The sequence below is a fragment of the Penicillium oxalicum genome, chromosome III (genome assembly GCF_001723175.1).
Source record: "Penicillium oxalicum strain HP7-1 chromosome III, whole genome shotgun sequence".
Lineage (NCBI taxonomy): Eukaryota > Fungi > Ascomycota > Eurotiomycetes > Eurotiales > Aspergillaceae > Penicillium > Penicillium oxalicum.
The window spans coordinates 3339108-3353521 of NC_064652.1; the positions used below are offsets into that span (position 1 = coordinate 3339108).

A 14414-nucleotide genomic window follows, 5' to 3' on the forward strand; every position below is an offset into this window, starting at 1 on the left:
GCATGATGAAAACTTGCGATGGATAAAATTTTATCTTGCCCAGGCTCTACGAGATCGAATGGCGGAGGAGGTTGCATGTGACAAATTACCATGTGCTGAGGCAAAAGATCTAGCCATCATAGCCTATTCACTGAACCAAAGGATTTTGGTTCAAAGAAAAGGATTCTATCTGACCCATATCAACGAGCCAGGGGCCTCAGAAGAAGCTTTCATGGAAGCATTGGTACCTATGGGGGCAAGACAGGAACCAGATGGTTATCAGCATTGGCAGATGAGAATCACACTACCAGAGCACTGGGGACATTCTCTCAGTGTGGTTGGAACACCAAGCGTACTCAGGTGCTTTTTCCGCCTTCCAGAGAGCACTATATTCTGAAATTTTAAGCTGAGGGGGGCACATGAGCCGGCAAGCAGAAAAGCGATTTGTTTATACTCTGACAGTGAAGGTCGGTGTCGGGCCATTGATATTGATGTCTTCAAGTTTCTGATGTCGCTCGCAGGATTCTGCCCCCTGCTCTTATTCTTTTGTGTAGCTGTCCTCTATACATGACAGTTGTCCGTTTATCACTTTCCTTGTCCTTTGTCACTCTCAGTCCAGATTATGAAAACTACCCGATGCAGTTATTTTCTTGCCCACGTAAACCTGTCACCTGTTTGGAGTCTGATAGTCATCGCTCAGACTTTGCCCTTTTAGATGATGTTAGTGTGGTACGTTGTTCTGTGTATGCTATGACTGGAATCATTCAAGTATAGACGAGAGCATAGAGTTCTATTCTGACTGGACCCTCAGGTGAGCAAAATACGAAAATGCTAGACTGAAAACAAAGCATTTGATCCTCTACTCTGTAGCAAAATTCTGAAGGTGCTAAGGTGCCGAACGTAAGTGCAAAACTCCAGAATCTCCGCCTTCAATTGCAAATACTGGGTTATTTCGCCGAAGAATGCTGATTTATCCTAAGTTATGTTAAGACCCGCAAGCTTTCCAGCCCATTATAGCGCTTGAAGGCGATTCAGCTGACACTTCAATTAACCTTCTCCACTCGTCCCGATACTGAACAGCTTCGCAACATTGCATGCAAAGAAGGGGGTTTCCGACGTTCTTGCTTCTATCCTTGCTTTCCGGATTTCTTCCAGGATGTGATTTAGCACATCACTTCCAGGCTCGTTCAGGAATATTTTGGTTATTGATCGACAGAGGGGCGGAGACGGCATAATTCCAACTTCGATGAATATAGCAAAGATAAAGAAAGCATTCCGTTCTCCATCGCTCGTCTTGAGGCTTTCATAAACACTTTGAGGAGCCTCGAGCAGACTAACATCCAGAGTTTCGCATAGGAGTAGCCTCATCGATCCTTCGTGACTACAACTCGAGAAAGCTTCATTGATATATTGAGAGATAATCTCGAAGCTAGTCGTGGCAGGATTGCAGTGTACTTCTGGACAGTTGACTATGAAGCATTAGCCTAGGATCTGTAGTCCGAAGGATGATTTGCTCACAGTAATTGTTTATAGCGCTAATTATAAGCGAAACGCGGGGACTCATTTGAGAAGAGGGTGTGGAAGGAATCAAAAAGCCTCTTTGACTCAAGACTGTAGTCTAGGTCGCTTTCGAGACGCCCTACTTATAGGGTCATCAGGAAAATCAATAAAAAGTAAGTATATACCTAAGTAGGTGGCCAGTAGTTAGTTAGTAGTTGGTTAGTAGGTCATTGGATGATGGGTGGAAGGTCTCTTTCCGGAAATACTTTATTAGGCTAATGTATGCTTTTTGATTTTATGACATATTGAATATGACATAGTTCACTAGGAAATTTACCCTCTACAAGATAATACCTTGATATCAGCACTACGGAGACTCACTTGAGCGATTATCTTAGTGCTAGTCCCGCGTATAGGGGAAAATCCCAGTTTTCTCTGAACTACGTATGACTAAAAGAGAGCCACGAAACAAAGACTTTTAGCGATACACAGCGCTTTCAGAATGATTGACCGCTTTCAAAGGGTCAACTAGAAGTAGTCAGATAGTCTCGCACACCTAAGTATAGTAAGGGAAGTTACTAACAAGATGGTGGCGTCCATATAGTCTCATTCCCTTCCTGAGGTCCTATATGATTGTAATTGAAACTGTCTTCCATATTAGGAAGAGCGAGAATGCTGCCACTGGTAGAAGACTGAACAAAGTGGGTTGAAGTAGGCCGGCGATGGGTATCTGACAAAAATTGGCATTAGCACCATTGAGTGGGAACAATGATAATTCTTGAAGGTTTATCTCGGGGCGCTTGGGGCGGCGAACATGAGCCTCCCGTTTCTTTGAGGGGCAGGCAAGGCGAGAACAAGTTTCTCAACTTACATGCTGCACTATCTATGCATGTTTGTGTTGAATTCGTATCAAAGACCGCGCGTTCAAGATCCACTTCCGGCTCTTTTGCCCAAATCCAGCTCAACAGATAGCAGTAGAACTTGCGTATTGGCTGGGCCCACGCCAGCCAGGACCGGGGGGATATTGTAAGGAAGCAAGACATGAGGTGCGTTTAATGCCCTGAATAACAGGTAATCCAGGCTGCTGGGAGATATAACGAAAATGAGAGGGCAATTTAAAGCTGAATAGGAGATTATATACTGAGCTATCTGCTTTACACTACATGTCAACGAAAGAAAGACCGCTCTCTACGCCTCGTGTAAAACAAGTATGATCACAAGGAATAACTTGCATCTAGCCTACTTTGGATTCGACAAGGGCAAATAAAATGGGGACTATGAACAACAGAAGGCGCAGCCTTTTCAACAAGAAATACCTTTTCGACTGCCTCGAATAGAAACAATCACCTTGGCGTGTCTCAGGTGTGAGAGTGCGCACGTGGACTATTTTGTGTCGTTATATCATAGGCCCTAGTATAAGGCAGCTTGTGCAGTGCTCACTAGAGTAAGACGTGACTCCTCGAACTAGCGAATAACTAGGCGATCTAGGGTGGGGCACCGAGCATGTAGTTGTTGTGTGGCATTTCATAGTTATTGTAAGGCTTCAGTGACAGTTCATACTTTGATGGTTCTGGATGATCACCAATCTCTAGCAAACTGCTCACAATAGGCTCTCCTTCTGCATCGCACCGGAACAATGAAAGCATCATCGGGTAGAGTTTGATCACTTCTCCGAAGCCCGAAGGGGTTACAGCGAGATCAACAAGAACCATATCCCGTAATGTGTTCAACGACCAATTGCATTCAATGACGACTGATGCTCGAATATCATTTTCGATGCCGCTTACGTTGAGGCTACGCCCAAGGGCCTGAGCTGATGAAAACTTTCGTAGGAGCCAAATACGCAAAGTCTAGTGAAATAAATTAGCACAATGTAAAAACTAATATCAATCAGCCGGTCCTTACGAAAAGAGTAGCAGACATGTTGTTAGTTTATCAGCACACTGTAGGTCTTAAATGACTAATACTATTGTGCTCTGCTCTTCAAATCGCCAACTCCGCGTAGTAGTCCTATTTAATCAACGGTGAAATAAATGAATAATGACCCGATGCTCTGTTTGAAGATACCGTGACTTGGTGATATTTATGTCTGTCCTTTTTAAAAGTAATAATGCGTTTCATCAACGACAAAGCTGTTTATTGGCCTATTTATGACCCCTGACGGAAAGGCCTTAATGGGAAGTAAGTATCTCAATTTAAATCAAGAGCCGAGGAATGCGTAAGGGTCAGACTGAGCATAAGTCATACAGTGAAGGGGGGAATACTCACAGCAGTCTGATCTCACCAGACAGGTCGAGTCATAGAGGAACCAAACCAAACCCACCAGCACGCAAGTCCTGGAATCCTCCAAGGTAATCGTGAGATCCGATATCAGGTACCAAAGGCAGGAATCAAAAAAAGTGTGACATTTCAAGTGTAAGGAATCCGACTGTAAAGACTGTCCTGAATCCTCCGTCCAAACTGTTGATCAAGTATGTTGATGATGCCGGATCCCGCAAGCTGGGTCCTAGATAACCTTCCTCGACGGTAAGGCTCTCAGGCATCTCCTACTACTGAATATCCGCCTTTAAGTATATGCAACCGAATCCCCCACTACAATAGGTATTTTCTCGCTATGAGAGCTCGAAGAACCAGTCCTGGTTATCAGTGTGTTTGAGTAGCGCGGACTTCAGGGGAAAGTGAGTCGTCAGCAAGTATATTGACTATAGTTTCATTAACTAGCTCCAGTCCCATTACCATTCCACGCTAGATGTCAGGAGAGTAAACATAGCATGCCTGTCTGAACATGCATACAAGGTTGTTAGGGGTTCCGACTGCAGTTGCAAGAAGCCCTTGTAATGACGGTATGGTGACTTTCATCTGCCATTGCTGAAGACCATCGTACTCATCAATTCTCTTTCCAATAGGAATCAATGCTTCCAAGAAAGCTTCTTCAAATGCCCCCGTGTCGATAACAGGCTTCAAAGATTCCCCCGCTCTTTGAACCCAGATTTTCTGGTGTAGATAAAAAGCAACAACAGTCAAGTTTCGAACCTCAATGGGTACTTCAGAGCGGATGTCGTGTATTTGCTCGTTCAAGCGGTTGCGTAAGGTCTTGCAAAGATCGTCCCTTGCCCACGTCAAATTCTCGCCGCGCATCAAAAAAGCTATGTGTATCTCGGCAAGCCAATATGCACACGTTCGACTCGGCTGAGTATTATAGAAAAGCGAATAGCAAGCGCTAGACAAGGCTGAGTGGATTGGATGGAAGCTAGGTCCACTGATATCTTGTATCTCCAAGATCAAGGTAGCTTTTGTCCTCGTCAGCTTTACCATTTAGGTCAAGTGGAAGAATATTTTTCTCACAGTTAGGCACTTGAGTGAGGTAGTCGAACGAAAGTGCATATGATCCATCCAAAGAAGGCGAGGTCATAGTTCCCGCAGAAGTTGTCAGAGGCTTGTTCGGTCATAGAATGGCGCCGTGCTAAGCCGTGCCACGTTACTCTTACTTATAGGCCTTAATTAGAATCTGATGCCATCGACAAAAGCTAATTAAGCACGGAACAATACCCAATTTCTCCTAGTCCCGAGACTCAACACCACATACTAGTAGTTCTTTATTTGATAGGTTCTCTAAGGTAGACAGGGGATCATTGTATAGCTAGGAACTCGTAATTTAGAGCTCTTTTCCTTTGAACAAGAATTTCCACTAGGCTCGAGAGAACTTAGGGTAAGCTCTGCTTATTGATGAGCTAAAACTAACCTTCTTGTTTGGGATATTCGAAATCCCAACTATTCTTGCATGTAAGAACCAACAAACCTCTTCGCGCCCTGATAGCCATTTAGCATTCAGAGAATAAGTACGCGCAGTTATTCTCTTGAAAACAATTGGTTAAAGAGCAGAATCCACTCGCTAAGGGAAGGCGCTAGCGTAGTAGCACAGCTTTAAGTCAGTATGGGTACACTTACTATCCGGGGACAAGGGAGCATGCCTGGGTTGAGAAAATTTTGGGACCAGACGGTGCATGAGACTCTGTGCGTGAAGTATCGGGGCCTTGAGTGGCTTTCTCGAAGGTCGAATCTTCTCGTGTTGGCTAAGAGCTCATATAGCTATTCAACGTACAGAGAATAACTGCGCGCAGTTATTCTCTCGAGACTGATTGGTTAATAAGCAGTTTCCACTCACTGCAGTCGGGACGCTAGTGTAGTTCTCCTGAGCACAGGCCTCAAGGAGCTTGTCTCAAACAGGAGGAACGTATTACGAAATATCACCCGGCACAGGCGGACACGCCTAAAAAGCCACAGAACTTGGGAAGGAACTCTTTCGTACTGCATCGGGGATAGAATTTCTCTTAGCAACTTACAATGCGCTTGATCACGTACCGGCGAAACGCTAACAATGTGGGCATTACGCCGAACATTAGTGGCGCGCGCTTCGCACGCACCCTGTGGCCCTGAAACAAGAAAAACAGAGAACATGAACTGACAACGGAAGAAAAAGGAATAAACTAGGCAGCAATTTGAAACAAGCTATCACTCCGAACGAAGGCGAATGGTGAAGCTCTTTCACTACAGAAATAGATATTCCCTGGCTCACATGTATATTCTGAGCATGAGACATGGATCAAGCGCTCATTGACTTGATTCTATTCTTAGAGGAGATACGGATTAGAAGATAAGCCGAAGTCACTACTTATCACCTCTTATCACGCAGGTAGCGGTTATGACTCCTGTTAAAGTGTTAGGTAAACTAGGGAGATGCATAGATATAAAACCCTTGAGAAAGTCCACCTGTAAACCGGTTATAGAGAATAATCTATCGCTCTTAAGCATCCCTTGAACACTATCCGGCCTAATTACCGTCAGCTCTAGCTATATTTCCCAAGATCGCTTGCACAATGCCATCTAACAAAGACCGTCTCTATGTTGCTCTCTACGCACGCGGAGGCAATCCTACCATGCTAGGCAAAGAAGACACGTGAGTTCGTCATGCAGAAGCTTCCTTAGCGGATATTAATTAAAAGACTGATATCCCGTCTGAGCTAGATACCACTGGGCCTTGATCGTGGGGCCCAAAGTTGAAGCAGAGGATGGTATGGGGGTCCGTTACCACGCAAAGGAGAGGCTAGCATTGACAGGGGGCTCTAAATGGTTCTTCGAGGAGCGCGAATGTCCACTTGCCCCTACTAGCATGCTACTTGTTCGTATCATAGTTGGGAAGGTAGCGGAAAGAAATCGCCTAGTCGAAATTCTGCGGAACACGCCTATTCGGCAAGGCCAACCAGGTTGGAACTGTGTCCTCTGGGTAAAGGAGGCCCTGGAAATGCTTAAGGTTGATACCAAGGCTCTAGGCACGAGCGTCGTTGAGTGGGAAAAAGTACGCAGCGGGGCGATGGATTATTGTCAGCTGAAGAAAGACCAGCACCGTTTTGATGGCCAGGGCAACTTTGATATGAAAAAGGTTCCAACATATGACTTGATAGAGCGGAAGGAAATCATTGTCTGAGTTACAAGCTAGGATTATTCAAATATCTCCAAAATGAATTTGACAGACCCGTTCCATCGCCAGCTCTTCGGGCTTTACTAACTTTATCAAAGATGGATTGGTTATTCAACGTCACAACGAGCCACATGTCCTCATTCCAAAGTCCCTCATGGATGACTGGGTGAATGCCTATGGGAAACAGAATTTCTTCACTACAGTCCCACAGATAATCAACGCGATCAAGGCTATCGAAACATGTCAGAGAGTGGGACCGTCGAACTCGAAGAAGATAACGGAAATTTTCTATCACTGCATAGACATAGGCAACAGCAAGTTCTTCGCAACGGAACTCGGCAAATATGTTCAAATCGCGGTACTGGTGGGCCATAAAATCGACCCAGAAAAATATTTCAAAGGGTCCCAGGCAATATGGGACGGGAAGTCTCCCATAGAGTTGATGAATATTGCTTTGAAGGAGGATCCTCAGGGGCATCATATGATCCAGGCCACAGTCCACTACTGGGGATTTAATGCTGGCGTGGTGAAGAACATTGCACAAATGTACGAGCTATTGTACTAGAGAACTTTGCTACTTTAGTACTTGTTTGCCACTGTGTTTGTACTTAGAGGTTTAACTGATATATGTTACGGACCTCAAAGAAGCGGGGGGCCGCAGTTACTTGAGTGACGACCGTGAACCAATCATTCTACGGACACTAGGGATTAGCGTTGTCACGTGCGTTTCGGTATACTTGGGCGTGCCCCAAGGGACCCGAGGGAGAGACATTCAGGGCAGGCGCCAGAAGCAGCCTACGGCTAACCGACACGAACGATACTAGGTTACTTATAGTATAGATAGTGCGCTCAAGGTTATATATTAGCGTTATAGAGCTATCCTTGAGTACTCTTATACCCACTTTCCCTTGGATGCATTGATTGCATATGTACTCAGCGACCAACCACGTATCGTCAAACCTTACCCTGTACTTGATGCGGCAGTGGTCCACTTGTTGACAACCGGCGAATTCCCTCAAGTTTTTAGCCGCCAGACTGTACAAAAATGGGAGCGGTGTGCAGCCACCGAGTCTCAACAGACTTGCCCCCTTCAAGTTTGGCAAGCTTTTAGCACTGAGGCGGTATCTGGTGTAGCCCAAGGCCACCTTCAAGAATGGGTGGATATACCTGGAAATTGCCTGTTAGGCTTTTGAACCTCTGTGTACTTTTATGCAGAGGCCCTTTTCCTTTTGGCGTTGGGTTGGCGTAGACGGACATGATGCAAATGTGACCAGCTTATGTCGTTTTACAGTACCTGGTTAAATAGACAATATTGGCATCGGAATTTATTTGTGCTTCTAGACTGTGTAGGAACGGCATGTCTCATAAAATCGAAAGCTGAGGTATTAAAATACATCACAAATTTTCTTCATGATCATCGAAAGGAAAATAGTAAAGAACCGCTGTCTTCTCCATCTCAGTGCTTGAATGCTCCATCAAACCATCCTTGATGCTCTGGCTGACAGCCCTGCGCCATTCAAGCTGATCCTCATCTAAAACCCAGCCAAGGGCATCTGTCCCGATTAGATCCCTCATCCCGCCAAGTTCCTATAGTTTCTCCTGTTCTTGGCGATGATCCTCTGAGTATTTCTGTCTCTCTTCCTCGGAAAAACACATTTCAGACAATCTTTCAGGGAAGTAAGCCTAATTCGGAGAATTTTGCATCGTGCCTCGCAAAACGCCATAGGGGTTTCAATCCATGATTTCATCTCCAACGAAAGGAGTACTAACGCATATAGAATGAGAGTGAGGCAACAATTAAATCTACCGATTTGAAACTATGTGACATGACCAAGCCTACTCTTTCAAGTTCTTTGACAGTTGGTCCTCGAAGTCCCGTATCGCCTGCTCTTCTTCCTCCTCATTCCTGTCCACTTCAATCTCTACATCTGCAGTCGAATAACCTTGTGGGAATCTTGAGCAGCCCTTTTCTTCAGAGTGAAATCTTGAGTGTTCAGATTGAACTGGAATTTGTACCGTCGATATTCCTTGCCAGCTTTCTTGATGACTTATCAGTACGGACCAACCTCTCGCATTGACCTGTTAAAGAGGGAGAGATTTGTTCCTTTAAATAGCCTTGCGTCACATGCAAAGACACAAAGAGCTGCGATTTGAATGAGGTTCTTCTGAACCGCGAACTTGAAAGGATTCTTGAACTTCGGAGTGGGCTCCTCGAACACGGGATAGTGGGGAACTCGTGGTTCTCCGAAGGGCTGATTGGACACGGCTATTTGGCGGTTCGAAACTGCGACCCCGCGAGCTTTCTGCCATCAAAGCTCGTTACTAGTTACTGTCTACTGTGTAGAAGGCAGGTGATTTCATTATTTTGCGATATTTCATTATATTGTTGCCCGGCCCTTGTACAATACATATATCTACTGTATCGAGAGTGGCCAATTCTGGCGCTGGGATTGTCTGAACAATTCAAAGGCAAGTAAAAATCATATACAAAGTGACACTGGGCCATATACACGTCCGCTACGATTTTAAAACCTGGTCGGTTGCAGCCTTGCCAGTCCTCTCCCCAAACCAAATGCCCCCGCGGTATTACGTCTCTTTGCCTCTCCATTGAGCTCGGCCTCCCTATCTCGTTCTTAATGTCCTTATTGCACCCAAGAACTCTCCCTCTTCAGTTGGCTCACTGCCTCCTTTGCCTTTGCCACCCAGGTTTCAACACCAGTAACAGCACCAAAAGGCGAGTTCTTCTGCTCCATCAGGAACGACAAAACTTCAGCTGGACTGAAAAATTGGTCTGGCACCTTGGAAGCAAAGTTGTCGGCAAGTCTCTCAATCGTCTCATCACCGAATTGTCTCTTGGATTGCTTGTGGCCGGGCGTCTGCTTGAAGACTGTCTGAAAAAGTTGAGCGGACATTTTCCTATCGGCAAGCTAAAAATGCACCTTTTTATCCGTACGGCCAGGCCGAATGAGTGCTTCGTCCAAATGTTCGATGTGGTTGGTTGTCATAATGAGCACCCGACCTTCTTGAGATGACGCACCATCAAGAACATTAAGAAGACCAGAGGGGGTGACTCTAGAGCCTGAATTGCTTTCTTGGTCTGCATCTGCACCGTCCCTTCGTCCCATCCCAGCGGCGTCAACGTCCTCCAGGAGAACGATACAGTGCGGTGGAAGCTCAGCAAATAGCTTCATCAGCTTGCTGTCCGAAATACCGGACAATTGTAGCGTATAAATATCAAGTTCAAATTCCCCCGCCAGTGAAAGACTGAAGCTGGATTTTCCGGTTCCACGAGGTCTGTATAAAAGGTAGCCTCGTTGGTAGGGTATTCCATGGTCGGCGTACCACTTTTGAGTACGCTCATCCAGAAAGTCCTTCCCATCTCCCAAAGGTCATCCTGAACTTGTTTGTCCATGATAACTGTAGAGAGTGGTCGAATTGGTCTTAACCTGGTCTTCTTCCAGTCCCCTTCGCGGTGCTCAAAGACAGCAATATTTTTGTCAATATTATTAAGATATTTTCCTCGGTACTCTTCAACAAGCTCTTTGAGTATGTTTGGATAAAGGCCAATGGAGGAGATGTAGATATCTTCTCGATGGTCTTTGACAGCGCAGTGAAGTATGAGCAGATATCCCTTGTACCAGAAAGGGAAAGACCCGTCCCAGGGAGAAAAAGTTAAAGTCTTTTTCTTTGCTTGATTTTGGATGCTCGCGATCGTCTAGGACAGCATCCTTGAGGTTTTTTGACCTTTCTTGTCCAGATTTGACTACTGTCTTAAATTACACATATCCGTCCAGAATGACTTGGGCATTTTCGTGCGCCTCGCCATGTACGTCTAAGCGCTCCCGAAGCATCCTTTTCCATTCGACATCCATGTCACCTTGAAGAGATAATAGCAGCGTTAGTCTTGCATGTTAGATTAGCACTTTGCCTGTGAAGCATCCACTGCGAGAAGGGGGGAAGGCGAGCAACCCCACCATGTGAATTGCTGACTCACCACCTAATTGAAAACGAAGTGGCATCTTTAGGCTCATTGGGCACCCGTAATGTTGGCAACCCCACCAGCATAAGCCATAAAGTGTCTTAATTCGGATCAGCAAGGGGAGCTCAAGGCAGATGCAATCGGTTGATGCTGATCTTTAGTCGCTCAGACACGCCTGGTCACTGGCGGAGTTGCCGCTTGCACGGTGGGCGCCCTGCAAGCCATGTTTCAGCACTCCATCAAACTTAGGACACTTCAAGGTGATTGCCATGCCGTACAGTAGATTTCGAAAACAGGTTACCCCTAAGACACACACGCTTTCTTTCCCAGCGCCCCACTCCGACCGCACTAGACTGTATTAGATCAGGAACAGTCCCACCATTTTTGCTTCTAAGTATCTCTGGTGGATTACTACAATTACAGTACTGTAATTGCAAGTTCCGGCATTAGGCAGAATTCGAGGGAGATTACCCCTCAGATGCTTCCGCTTCTTGGGTCGTACCGTTTGAAACCATACCCATCCGGAGTACAGTAAGACATAGCGTATACAAGCCTTTTCTAATAATAGATCCTTGTCTCTCCTCATGTCTCCTAAATGGTCTTAACACTAAATTTTTCGATTGTTTTCCATAGTCCAGATCCACTAGACTACAGTCACGATGTCTGTTTCAATTATAGTATTGAACCCTAATTTGAGACTCTCATTGATAAGATCTTGGATTATCATCCTGCAGTAGAGTCTATTTTTTTCCTACGAGCCAAATTGCTAATGCTCGCCAGTCTCGTCCCAATGAGTAACCATATTGTCCCAAGTAATAAAATCCAAGATCCTCTGCCTATTTACTAAGCTCGAGCCCGATTCCATCACGTCTTCGAACATACGCTGCAGTTTGCGCCTCGCAAAATGGCACATCATTGCGACATCATTCACAGCCAGATCCTGCCCATCTTCCCGAACAGCCCAAACATTCCCTATCTCACTATTCCAGTACATTGGCGCCCAGCCCCACTCGTCTTTGGATGCATCAGTTTCCATCATCAAGAACGCAACATTAGGATTACTGTCTGCCGTCATGCCCCCTTCCCATCCGGGCGGGTCATCGCAGAACTCAGTGTCCGGGTCCTTCCAAAGCCGTATAGCCATACCAAGGCAGACAGATATCGGTGAGAGGGATCCGCTGCCCAGGGATATCTGGTTTGCGCGGGTGACATTGACAGAAACAAAAGGCTCTGAAGCATGAAGCTTTATTTCGCCGTGGCAGCAGATCTTCACGCGCGCGGACCGTTGTTGGGGCGCGGTGTAGCAGATCCGGGACGCTTTCCCTGATATTCGTGCTTCGGTAGCTTATTAAGTAATCCACTAGATGTCGGAAGTCGGCTAGTGTTATATCGGTATAGTCCTCATGGGGAACTTCTCGTATGGCAATCATAGGACCGCGATATTCATGTGAGAGGGTGGACGCACAGGACGCTCTCAAAGAAGCTAATATACTTCTATTTGTGGCTGACCCGTCCTTCAAACAGGCCTCACGATGTATCAAAGAGACACAGTATCCTTCTTTGTATGGGGCCCAGCTTGCAAATCCGGCGCCCAGGTTTCGACATCGTACCGGGTTATGTTCGATGTGCATTATCCCTTTAACCGGTTGATCAGTTCCAAGGTAGGGATACGGATCAACCTGTGTCCATTTGATACCGTCCTCGTCGTGTCGACGTCGACATGGGACCCATATCAAAGATGGATTCTCTCTCTCAGCTGGAAAGTATATGGCCCTTTTGTGTCCCGGAGAGGGCCTATCAAGTTGAGTAGCGAACTGTTTGCAGAGAAGGCTATGTGAGCGAAAGTCACTTCTCTCGCAGTCTTTGGAGCAATAGTAAGTGCTTTGACACTGTGCACATTGAATCCCTGGGCTCGTGTTACACATCGCACAACAATATTGAGGTTCGAAATTCTCGAGTGGGCGATATCGCGATTTTGTAGTAGGGACAATTCCTTCACTATTTGAGTCATTATTGGTTAGTCATTAATCGCTCTCCAAAATAAAAATATGTAAACTCACAGAATGAGCAATTCATTATGCTTGATCTTTCTTTTCTTCTAAAAAGCCGCACATCTGCGTTCTTGCTGCCATCTTCAAGAGTAAAGCGTGAAAAATTTGACACCATGCCGGATTGCATGATATTGGCAGCGAGCCCTCTCTGTCCGGGGTTGTTCAAATCATTGAGAAGTCCTCGAATGCGAACTACGAGGCTTTTCTCTAACCGCTCGACGGCGGCTTCTATAGCACCTGAATTTGAGCCCGGTACAGCCCAGGCAGGATAACAAACACCATGCCTTCCACGTGTGGCAATTGGACTCGGTAGCGAGCGAAGAAAGGTTTCACAGAGCAAGCAAGTCTTCTTACTGCATCCAAAGTAGTCTAATGTAGGCCTAAGCGCGCATCTCTCCTCGTAATGCGTCACTAGCTGCATCTCAGCATGCAGAGAAAATTTCTCTGCACAGGCTTTTTCAAACCTCTTGCTCAAGGAATCAAGTATCCTCATCACGTGTTCAGGAATGGAGCCCAGCCCAAGTCGTTCCCATGCCTTGGATATTCTAAGCCTGTATTTGGCGTCCAGTGCTGTCTTCGATTTAATGGAAACTAGTAAGATCCTGCATTTCCGCAACTGTGGCTCATGGGCGGCTATTGATCCCAATAATCGGCAGTCGACCAGCGGCCTAGCGATAAAGTTCAACTTGCTCCAGAGTCTCAAGCCACCCTGGATCCCAAAGGAGTCCGACAACAACTGTCGGACTTGAGTTAAGTTGAGACAGTTGTAAGCTTGTTGAACTATTAAGGATCTAGATTTGACGGCTTCCTTATCAGTATCAAATTTGAGTGTAAGATCCGTCATGGTCGTCCAAGCTTTCATTGCAGCCTCCTGCCCAAACCATGGCTGAGAACTCCAGTCAGGACAATTATGGAGGGTTTGTAGAGATTCTCGGAAATCCTCAACCCAATGATCGATCCGGCGGGACATATAGTCTATCACCTTCAGCTCGAAATCGGTTGGGGAGTTTGCAGTTGTATTCATCCCTATTTCAGCCGTCAAGTCATCAAAAACTCAAAATTTCACGACCGAGAATTGAAGTATGCTACATACCTCCAGTTCTACCATCTAGATATTCCTCCAACATCTTGCAGTAACCCATAATCTCACTATCTTCATCCGAAAGAAAACCATCGTTTCTTGTAATATCAACCTCAACTCCGTCTTCTCCTTCCCGTATCGCCGTTGCAGTAACTCCATCCCATCCCTTACATGGCGACAGCAGCTGCGCAATACAGTCCAGGAATTTCTGGCGAGTAGAATCTCGAGTACCTGACAAAATCATATTCTTCTCTGTCTCGTAGTCTGTCTCGTGATCGCTCGAGTCATCTATATGACTGCCGTATTCCAGATTGTGCTCAGCTTCAGGTAGCTCCTCATGGTTTC

The 14414-nt window shown here is 45.8% G+C and overlaps 6 protein-coding genes across 6 annotated transcripts; 1 reads left to right on the forward strand and 5 right to left on the reverse strand.

The window, feature by feature from the left end:
* Nucleotides 1–1026: 1026 nt before the first annotated feature.
* POX_c04558 (uncharacterized protein) lies at nucleotides 1027–1347 on the reverse strand (the record flags this gene model as incomplete). The annotated part of the gene is made up of 1 exon (XM_050113430.1): nucleotides 1027–1347. One exon carries the CDS (start codon nucleotides 1345–1347, stop codon nucleotides 1027–1029), a length of 321 nt encoding a protein of 106 aa, XP_049970986.1.
* Nucleotides 1348–1957: 610 nt separating this feature from the next.
* POX_c04559 (uncharacterized protein) lies at nucleotides 1958–2522 on the reverse strand (the record flags this gene model as incomplete). The annotated part of the gene is made up of 3 exons (XM_050113431.1): nucleotides 1958–2007; nucleotides 2063–2209; nucleotides 2351–2522. 3 exons carry the CDS (start codon nucleotides 2520–2522, stop codon nucleotides 1958–1960), a joined length of 369 nt encoding a protein of 122 aa, XP_049970987.1.
* A 441-nt stretch (nucleotides 2523–2963) lies between these two features.
* On the reverse strand, nucleotides 2964–3402 carry POX_c04560 (uncharacterized protein; the record flags this gene model as incomplete). Its single annotated transcript, XM_050113432.1, has 2 exons — nucleotides 2964–3329; nucleotides 3385–3402. The coding sequence occupies 2 exons, from the start codon at nucleotides 3400–3402 to the stop codon at nucleotides 2964–2966; spliced, it is 384 nt and encodes a 127-aa protein (XP_049970988.1).
* An 822-nt stretch (nucleotides 3403–4224) lies between these two features.
* POX_c04561 (uncharacterized protein) lies at nucleotides 4225–4891 on the reverse strand (the record flags this gene model as incomplete). The annotated part of the gene is made up of 2 exons (XM_050113433.1): nucleotides 4225–4769; nucleotides 4825–4891. 2 exons carry the CDS (start codon nucleotides 4889–4891, stop codon nucleotides 4225–4227), a joined length of 612 nt encoding a protein of 203 aa, XP_049970989.1.
* Nucleotides 4892–6356: 1465 nt separating this feature from the next.
* On the forward strand, nucleotides 6357–7523 carry POX_c04562 (uncharacterized protein; the record flags this gene model as incomplete). Its single annotated transcript, XM_050113434.1, has 3 exons — nucleotides 6357–6436; nucleotides 6505–6958; nucleotides 7011–7523. The coding sequence occupies 3 exons, from the start codon at nucleotides 6357–6359 to the stop codon at nucleotides 7521–7523; spliced, it is 1047 nt and encodes a 348-aa protein (XP_049970990.1).
* A 2077-nt stretch (nucleotides 7524–9600) lies between these two features.
* Nucleotides 9601–12081, reverse strand: POX_c04563 (Mitochondrial chaperone BCS1; the record flags this gene model as incomplete). Its single annotated transcript, XM_050113435.1, has 5 exons — nucleotides 9601–9845; nucleotides 9912–10252; nucleotides 10739–10835; nucleotides 11109–11285; nucleotides 11820–12081. 5 exons carry the CDS (start codon nucleotides 12079–12081, stop codon nucleotides 9601–9603), a joined length of 1122 nt encoding a protein of 373 aa, XP_049970991.1.
* Between the last annotated feature and the right edge of the window lie 2333 nt (nucleotides 12082–14414).